Source organism: Phyllobates terribilis, unplaced genomic scaffold, assembly GCF_046119375.1.
Source record: "Phyllobates terribilis strain yellow unplaced genomic scaffold, ASM4611937v1 Scaffold_3__8_contigs__length_932513732, whole genome shotgun sequence".
Classification (NCBI taxonomy): Eukaryota; Metazoa; Chordata; class Amphibia; order Anura; family Dendrobatidae; genus Phyllobates; species Phyllobates terribilis.
The window spans coordinates 472,373,827-472,383,594 of NW_027362763.1; the positions used below are offsets into that span (position 1 = coordinate 472,373,827).

The 9,768-nt window shown below is 40.8% G+C and overlaps 1 protein-coding gene across 1 annotated transcript in view; it reads left to right on the plus strand.

Moving 5' to 3' along the window:
• RPF2 (ribosome production factor 2 homolog) overlaps positions 1-9,327 on the plus strand; it is a 35,281-nt gene extending 25,954 nt beyond the window's left edge. The window contains exons 9-10 of the mRNA XM_073673183.1: positions 4,667-4,811; positions 8,820-9,327. Of these exons, the coding sequence (XP_073529284.1) occupies positions 4,667-4,811; positions 8,820-9,002 (328 nt within the window). The 3' untranslated portion in view covers positions 9,003-9,327. The remainder of the gene's footprint in view (positions 1-4,666; positions 4,812-8,819) is intronic.
• Positions 9,328-9,768: the final 441 nt, after the last annotated feature.

Below are 9,768 nucleotides of genomic sequence, written 5' to 3' on the forward strand. Positions count from 1 at the left end.
CAGTGAGATGAATCAGTGCTGCACTTTATATACACGCTCAGTAGTGAGGCAGTGAGATGAGTCTGTGCTGCACTTTATGTACATGCTCAGTAGTGAGGCAGTGAGATGAATCTGTGCTGCACTTTATGTACACGCTCAGTAGTGAGGTAGTGAGATGAATCTGTGCTGCACTTTATGTACACGCTCAGTAGTGAGATGAATCTGTGCTGCACTTTATGTACACGCTCAGTAGTGAGGCAGTGAGATGAATCAGTGCTGCACTTTATATACATGCTCAGTAGTGAGGCAGTGAGATGAATCTGTGCTGCACTTTATGTACACGCTCAGTAGTGAGGCAGTGAGATGAATCAGTGCTGCACTTTATATACACGCTCAGTAGTGAGGCAGTGAGATGAATCTGCTGCACTTTATGTACATGCTCAGTAGTGAGGCAGTGAGATGAATCTGTGCTGCACTTTATATACACGCTCAGTAGTGAGGCAGTGAGATGAGTCTGTGCTGCACTTTATGTACATGCTCAGTAGTGAGGCAGTGAGATGAATCTGTGCTGCACTTTATGTACACGCTCAGTAGTGAGGTAGTGAGATGAATCTGTGCTGCACTTTATGTACACGCTCAGTAGTGAGATGAATCTGTGCTGCACTTTATGTACACGCTCAGTAGTGAGGCAGTGAGATGAATCTGTGCTGCACTTTATGTACATGCTCAGTAGTGAGGCAGTGAGATGAATCTGTGCTGCACTTTATGTACATGCTCAGTAGTGAGATGAATCTGTGCTGCACTTTATGTACACGCTCAGTAGTGAGGCAGTGAGATGAATCAGTGCTGCACTTTATGTACATGCTCAGTAGTGAGGCAGTGAGATGAATATGTGCTGCACTTTATGTACACGCTCAGTAGTGAGGCAGTGAGATGAATCTGTGCTGCACTTTATGTACATGCTCAGTAGTGAGGCAGTGAGATGAATCTGTGCTGCACTTTATGTACACGCTCAGTAGTGAGGCAGTGAGATGAATCTGTGCTGCACTTTATGTACATGCTCGGCAGTGAGATGAATCTGTGCTGCACTTTATGTACATGCTCAGTAGTGAGGCAGTCATAGAATCATAGAATGGTAGAGTTGGAAGGGACCTCCTGGGTCATCTGGTCCAACCCCCTGCTCAAAGCAGGATTCACTAGATCATCTCAGACAGATGTCTGTCCAGCCTCTGTTTGAAGACGTCCATTGAAGGGGAACTCACCACCTCTCGTGGCAGCCTGTTCCACTCATTAATCACCCTAACTGTCAAAAAGTTTTTTCTAATATCTAATCTGTGTCTCCTCCCATTTAGTTTCATCCCATTGCTTCTAGTCTTTCCTTGTGCAAATGAGAATAAAGATGATCCTTCTACAATGTGACAGCCCTTGACATATTTGTAGACAGCTATTAAGTCTCCTCTCAGTCTTCTTTTTTGCAAGCTAAACATTCCCAAATCCTGCAACCGTTCCTCATAGGACATGGTTTGCAGACCAGTCACCATTCTGGTCGCTCTTCTCTGAACTTGCTCCAGTTTGTCTATGTCTTTTTTAAAATGTGGTGCCCAAAACTGTACACAGTATTCCAGATGAGGTCTGACCAAAGAGGAGTAAAGACCGATAATGACTTCACGTGATCTAGACTGTATGCTTCTGTTAATACATCCCAGAATTGTATTTGCCTTTTTTGCTGCTGCATCACACTGTTGACTCATGTTCAGTCTATGATCTATTAGTATACCTAAGTCTTTTTCACATGTACTGTTGCTTAGCTCTATTCCTCCCATTCTGTATATGCTTTTTTCATTTTTATTGCCCAGATGTAGTACTTTGCATTTTTCCCTGTTAAAAACCATTCTGTTGGTTGCTGCCCACTGCTCCAGTTTATTTAGGTCTTTTTGAATCCTCTCTCTCTCTTCTCTAGTATTAGCTATCCCTCCTAGCTTTGTGTCATCAGCAAATTTAATCAGTTTACCCTCAATTCCTTCATCTAAATCATTGATAAAGATGTTGAACAATACAGGTCCCAGGACGGAGCCCTGTGGTACCCCACTTGAGACATTCATCCAGCTGGATGTGAAGCCATTTACAACCACCCTTTGAGTCCGATCACTAAGCCAGTTATGAATCCACCTAACAGTTGCCTGGTCCATTGCATACTTGGTCATTTTTTCAATAAGGATGGTGTGAGATACTTTGTCAAATGCTTTGCTGAAGTCAAGATATACTATATCTACAGCATTTCCCTGATCCACCCAGTCAGTGATTCTGTCATAGAAGGAAATTAAGTTAGTCTGACATGACTTGTTAGTTACAAACCCATGCTGACTCTGGTTAATCACTTCATTCTTATCCATGTACTTACATACATGTTGTTTAATAATTTGTTCAAAGATCTTTCCTGGTATAGAAGTCAGACTCACCGGCCTATAGTTCCCTGGGTCCACCTTCTTCCCCTTCTTGAAGATAGGAACAACATTTGCTCTTCTCCAGTCTTCTGGGACTTCTCCTGTTCTCCAAGAATTTTCAAAGATTATGGAGAGTGGTTCTAAAATTTCTTCTACAATCTCCTTCAGTACTCTGGGGTGTAATTCATCTGGACCTGGAGACTTGAACTCATTTATGTTAGCTAAATATTCCCTCACAATCTTTCTGTTTACTGATAACTTGGATTCCTCTATTCCTTTAAAAGGACAGTGAAGATCAGTTGATGTTACATTTTCTTTCTGAGAGAAAACAGATGCAAAATAGGAATTAAAAAGTTCGGCCTTCTCAACATCCTCTCTTACCATTTCTCCATTTTCATCCTGTAAAAATCCTATAGCATCTTTGACTTTTCTTTTACTTTTGACATACCCCCAAAATCCTTTTTTATTGCTTTTGACATCTCTTGCAAGCCTTAATTCATTGTCAGCTTTAGCTAACCTGATACAGTCAGATGAATCTGTGCTGCACTTTATATACATGCTCAGTAGTGAGGCAGTGAGATGAATCTGTGCTGCACTTTATGTACATGCTCAGTAGTGAGGCAGTGAGATGAATCTGTGCTGCACTTTACACGCTCAGTAGTGAGGCAGTGAGATGAATCTGTGCTGCACTTTATGTACACATGTACACGCTCAGCAGTGAGATGAATCTGTGCTGCACTTTATGTACATGCTCAGCAGTGAGATGAATCTGTGCTGCACTTTATGTACATGCTCAGCAGTGAGATGAATCTGTGCTGCACTTTATGTACATTCTCAGTAGTGAGGCAGTGAGATGAATCTGTGCTGCACTTTATGTACATGCTCAGTAGTGAGGCAGTGAGATGAATCTGTGCTGCACTTTATGTATACGCTCAGTAGTGAGGCAGTGAGATGAATCTGTGCTGCACTTTATGTACATTCTCAGTAGTGAGATGAATCTGTGCTGCACTTTATGTACATTCTCAGTAGTGAGGCAGTGAGATGAATCTGTGCTGCACTTTATGTACATGCTCAGTAGTGAGGCAGTGAGATGATTCTGTGCTGCACTTTATGTACACGCTCAGTAGTGAGGCAGTGAGATGAATCTGTGCTGCACTTTATGTACATTCTCAGCAGTGAGGCAGTGAGATGAATCTGTGCTGCACTTTATGTACATGCTCAGTAGTGAGGCAGTGAGATGAATCTGTGCTGCACTTTATGTACATGCTCAGTAGTGAGGCAGTGAGATGAATCTGTGCTGCACTTTATGTACATGCTCAGTAGTGAGGCAGTGAGATGAGTCTGTGCTGCACTTTATGTACACACGCTCAGTAGTGAGGCAGTGAGATGAATCTGTGCTGCACTTTATGTACATGCTCAGTAGTGAGGCAGTGAGATGAATCTGTGCTGCACTTTATGTACATGCTCAGCAGTGAGATGAATCTGTGCTGCACTTTATATACATACTCAGTAGTGAGGCAGTGAGATGAATCTGTGCTGCACTTTATGTACACGCTCAGTAGTGAGGCAGTGAGATGAATCTGTGCTGCACTTTATATACATGCTCAGTAGTGAGGCCGTGCTGTGGAGACGGAGTCTCAGGTTTGGCTTATTGACTCCATAGCCCTGTCTACACATGGCTAGATCATTAAAGCTTTGACAAAGCTCAATACCAGAAAGTATCAAAAACAAAGAAGCTTTATTATTATTATTATTTATTATATAAAACATGACCTATCAAACAGACAAAAAAACACAGCGTCAAAAACTCAATAAAAATGCATGTATAAAAACCCGCACACATAAATGCAAGTAACCTAATTTACCTAATTGACGCAGAAATCCGCAACATGCAAAACTCACCAAATACTCATTTTGGGAGTGTAGCCGTATGACTATAACAGTGGAAAAATAAAATTTGCCTGCAGCAGTAAGTCACTATACTCTTGCTTATCTTGCATTTTCTGTATATTCTGAATTAAGGTTCGAAAGTGTACATGTGCCTGTCCCTGCTGTCATCGTAGATCACTTAATTTAGGTTATGAAATTAGTAGATTCCATTGCAGTATATCTTCCACGAATGTCAAATCTACTAAAGTGATTTTATTTAACTGGTCATTCCTCGAATTAGAAACTTATCAGCAGAGTATTCCAGTTACCTGATATATTTTTCCTAACCTATTGCTTTCTGTTGACATGAACAGGGTGCTACTGAAGAAGTCAGGATGCAGGACACCCAGGATAGAATTGGAAGAAATGGGACCTTCCTTTGACTTTGTGATGAGGAGAACACATCTGGCTTCTGATGACCTCTATAAACTGTCTCTGAAACGTCCTAAAGCCCTTCAGGTATTTCTTTGCCTCCAATAGTCGAATGGCGCTCGCCCTTTCACGTCTATGGGTCCGTGGAACACATCTGACTGCACTTGGATGACAGAGTGCAGTCTGATTTTTGCGGACAGACCGAATGGAGAATATGAAGAAACATTTTTTCAATTTTCCACATCCAAAAAAAAAAAAGATAGAGAACATTTGGTCGTCTGCACCTGCCCTTAATGAAATATAATTGTATTATTGCAATAATGGTGTTTTTTTTCCTGAAGGTTAGAGATGATGTGAAGATTCCTTGTTACCTTTTGTACAGTGGCATGTAAAAATTTGGGCACACGTGGTCAAAATTTCTGTTATTGTGAACAGTTAAGCAAGTTGAAGATGAAATGATCTGTAAAAGGAATAATGTTTAAAAGGAATTAAACATTTCATTTGTATTTTAGGCCAAATATATATATATATATATATATATATATATATATATATATATATATATATATATATATATATCATTTTCTGCATTTTAAAAAAATTACAAAAAGGGAAAATGGGCTGATGCAAAAGTTTGGGCACTCTTGGAGATTTGTGTGCTCAGATAACTTTGACGTTTCAGACTTTAACCACTTTCCAACATGTGCCGTACACGTACGGCACATGTTGAGTCTCTCCCTTTTGGTGCGGGCTCTGGCGATGAGCCTACACCTTTCCGGGGACATGACAGCTGATCTGATCAGCTGTCATGTGCCCCTAACAGGTGTGAGTGAAATCACGATACACTCGCAGCTGTTAACGTGTTAAATGCTGCTGTCAATCTCTGACAGCGGCATTTGACGTGGCCGTGCCGGAAGGACGCCATAAGTCCCGCCCATCGGCGCCCGTGTCACATGACCGCGGGTCGCCGATGGGTTGGCATGACAACCTGGGGTCTGCAGGAGACCCCTGTGGTTGTCATTGCCGGGAGGCTATGAGCGCCGCCAGCGGTTGGCGCTCATAGCAAGTGAGCAATTCTGCTACACACAGGCGATCTGATCATCGCCTGTGTGTAGCACAGGCGATCAGAACATTGCAGCTTCTAGTCTCCCATGGAGACTATTAAAGCTAATGTAAAGTAAAAAAAAAAATTAAATATAAAAAAAATATAAAAGTTTAAATCGCCCCCCTTTCGCCCCATTCAAAATAAAACAATAAAAAATTCAAATATACACATATTTGGTATTGCCGCATTCAGAATCGCCCGATCTATCAATATATAAAAAGAATTAATCCGATTGGTAAGCTGCGTAAAGAGAGAAAAATTAAAACGAATTACGTTTTTTTGTCGCCGCAACATTGCAATAAAATGCAATAATGGGCGATCAAAACATTGTATCTACCCCAAAATGGTATCAATAAAATCGTCAGCTTGGCGTGCAAAAAAATGCCCTCACCTGGCCCCAGATCCCGAAAAAAATGGAGACGCTACTGGTCTCGGAATTTTATTTTTTTTTTTATACAAACGTTGGATTTTTTTTTCACCACTTAAATAAAAATAAACCTATACATGTTTGGTATCTACGAACTTATAATGACCTGGAGAATCATAACGGCAGGTCAGTTTTAGCATTTAGTGAACATGGTAAAAAAAAAAACTACGGAATTGCACCTTTTTTGCAATTTCAGCACACTTGGAATTTTTTTCTCATTTTCCAGTACACGATATGGTAAAACCAATGGTGTCATTCAAAAGTACAACTTGTCCCACAAAAAAAATAAGCCCTCACATGGACAAATTGACCAAAAAATAAAAAAGTTATGGCTATGGAAGAAGGGGTGCAAAAAACAAAAGTGCAAAAATGGAAAATTGCGAGGGGGTGAAGGGGTTAATTAGCCTGTTAGGGTTATTCCTTCTTCACTTTCATCATTTGGAAAGGCCAGGTGATGCAAATTTCCTAGCTTTACAAAAATCCAGCCTCCTCTAACCTTGTGCCAAAAACAGCAGCCATGGGTTCTTCTAAGCTGCTACCTAGCACTCTGAAAATGAAAATTGTGGAGACCCACAAAGCAGGTGAAGGCTATAAGAAGATAGCAAAGCGTTTCCAAGTTGCCCTTTCCTCATTTCGAAATGTAATTAAGAAATGGCAGTTAACAGGAACAGTAGAGGTCAAGTTAAGGTCTGGAAGACCAAACAAAATTTCAGCGAGAGCTGCTCGTAGGATTGTTAGAGAGGCAAATCAGAAGCCCCACTTGAGTGCAAAAGACCTTCAGAACGATTTAGTAGATTCGGGAGTTGTGGTACATTGTTTTACTGTTTAGAGACATCTGCACAAATATGGCCTTCATGGAAGAGTCATCAGAAGAAAACCTCTTCTACTTCCTTACCATAAAATTCAGTGTCAGAAGTAAGCAAAAGAACATCTAAACAAGCCTGATGAATTTGATGAATTTTGGAAATAAGCCCTGTGGACCAATGAGGTTAAAAACATCTTTTGGCCACAATGATCAAAGGAATGTGTGGAGAAAAAAGGGCACAGAATTTCAGGAAAATCACATCTCGCCATCCATTAACCCCTTTCCAACCCTTGCCGTATTAGTACGCACATTTGCGTACCCCCGGTTCAGTGAGGGCTGCTGCGCTGAGCCCTCACTGAACCGAGCTCATGTCAGCTGATTATTACAGCTGACATGTGCCTGCAACAGCCACGGGTGGAATCGCGATCCACCCGCGGCTGTTAACATGTTAAATGCCGCTGTCAATCTCCAACAGCGGCATTTAACACGCGCTTCCGGGTTGCGCTTCATAAGCCCCGCCCACCGGCGACCCCGTCACGTGATCGCGGGTCACCGATGGGCGTGCATGACAACCCAGGGTCTGCAGCAGACGCCTGTGGTTGTCATGATCTCGTCGCTATGAGCGCCACCTAGTGGTCGGCGCTCATAGCACAGGACCATTTCTGCTATATGCAGGGGACCTACTAAATATAAAATAACCTATACATGTTTGGTGTCTACGAACTCGTAATGACCTGGAGAATAAGAATGGCAGGTCAGTTTTAGCATTCAGTGAACGTGGTAAAAAAAATAAATAAAAAACAACTGTGGTATTGCACTTTTTTGCAATTTTACCGCACTTTGAATTTTTTTCCCGTACACGATATGGTAAAACTAGTAATGGCGTTGAAAAGTACATCTTGTCCCGCAAAAAATAAGCCCTCACACGGCCATATTGTCCAAAAAATAAAGATGCTATGGCCCTGGGAACAAGGGGAGCAAAAAACGAAAAAGCAAAAACGACAAAACCCAAGGTTGCGAAGGGGTTAAGCATGGGGGAGGATCAATCATGCTTTGGTGTTGTGTTGCAGCCAATGACACGGGATACATTTCACGGGTAGAGGGAACAATGGATTCAATGAAATTTCAACAAATTATTGATGCAAACATACTACCATCTAGAAAAAAGCTGAAGTTAAAAAGAGGATGGCTTCTACGAATGGATAATGATCCTAACACATGTCAAAATCCACATTATACTACCTCAAAAGGCGCAAGCTGAAGATTTTACAATGACCCTCACAGTCCCCTGATCTGAACACCATTGAAAACCTGTGGCTAGACCTCAAAATAGCAGTGCATAAAAGATGACCCAGGAATTTCATAGAACTGGAAGAATTTTCCAAGGAAGAATGGATGAAAATCCCTCAAACAAGAATTGAAAGACTCTTGTCTGGCTGCAAAAAGCATTTACAAGCTGTGATACTTTCAAAAAGGGGTGCTACTAGATACTAACCATGCAGGGTGCCCAAACTTTTGCATCGGCCCATTTTCCTTTTGTAATTTTTTAAATGTAAATTTTTATACTTTTGTTTGCCTAAAATACAAAGGAAATGTGTCATCTTTAACTATAAGCCTTTTAGAGATCATTTCAACTTGCTTAATTGTTCGCAATAACAGTAATTCTGACCAGGGGTGCCCAAATATTTACATGCCAGACTTTTTGACTCCACTTGTTAACAGTAGATGATTGTTGATGATTTGCTCTCGTCTACATAGGCAAAGAAGAAGAAGAACCTATCTCATGACACTTTTGGTACACAATATGGTAGAATCCATATGCAAAAACAGGATTTGAGTAAGCTACAAACTCGGAAAGTGAAAGCACTGAAGAAGAGACCAACAGAGACCATGTTAGCAGCAAATGAAGACAGCAGCCCAAAGAAAAGCAAGAGTGAGTGAGACGATGACCAGAAATCACAGTATTCCACTGTGTCGGGACTGAGTTACCAGCAGCAGCAATGCAGTGTTCAGCTAAAACGATCAAGGCTGAGTATAGGACTCTGGTTTCCTGTGCAGGACTTCACTAAAGGCCTGGAGCAGACTGTTCAATACATTTATATTAGATATATTTTTTTCCTGTAAGAAAACTTTATGTATAGATAACCTATTTCTCTGTGTAACATCACAGCAGTTCTCGGCTCAGTAGATGTATGGGAAATGACACCGGCTGACTTGTACTGAATCTGCTGTTATACATATTGCTAATAAAACTGCCTACACTCTGCACAGTCGTTCCTTTACTTTCTTATTAGATAAGTGCTGTATGTGTTTGATGTCGCCTCAGTCCTGTAAATACTTTTACAATGTTCCAGTTAATTAGATGTATATTTCGAGTCTTGTTTGAATCAAGTTGTGTATCCAAAATGTAACACTAGAGGTCGCTGTCTGACAAGCTGGAAAGTTCTGGAACTTCACTATGAAGAGTCTTACAAGAAATTCTGTACACGTACAAAATAGGACTAAAAACACCAATGTAACACAGTAAAAAATAACCTTTATTTACTCCATATTATGGTTTATCTACATTTGCCTATGTATGGATCAAAAAAACAAACAAATGGAAACAAAATGATTAAAGGAAGACACTTTAACCTTTATACAAATGCTGGACTGAGTTATTTAACTGTTACAGTAATTGTATGTGTATGTATATGTCCAAACAAAA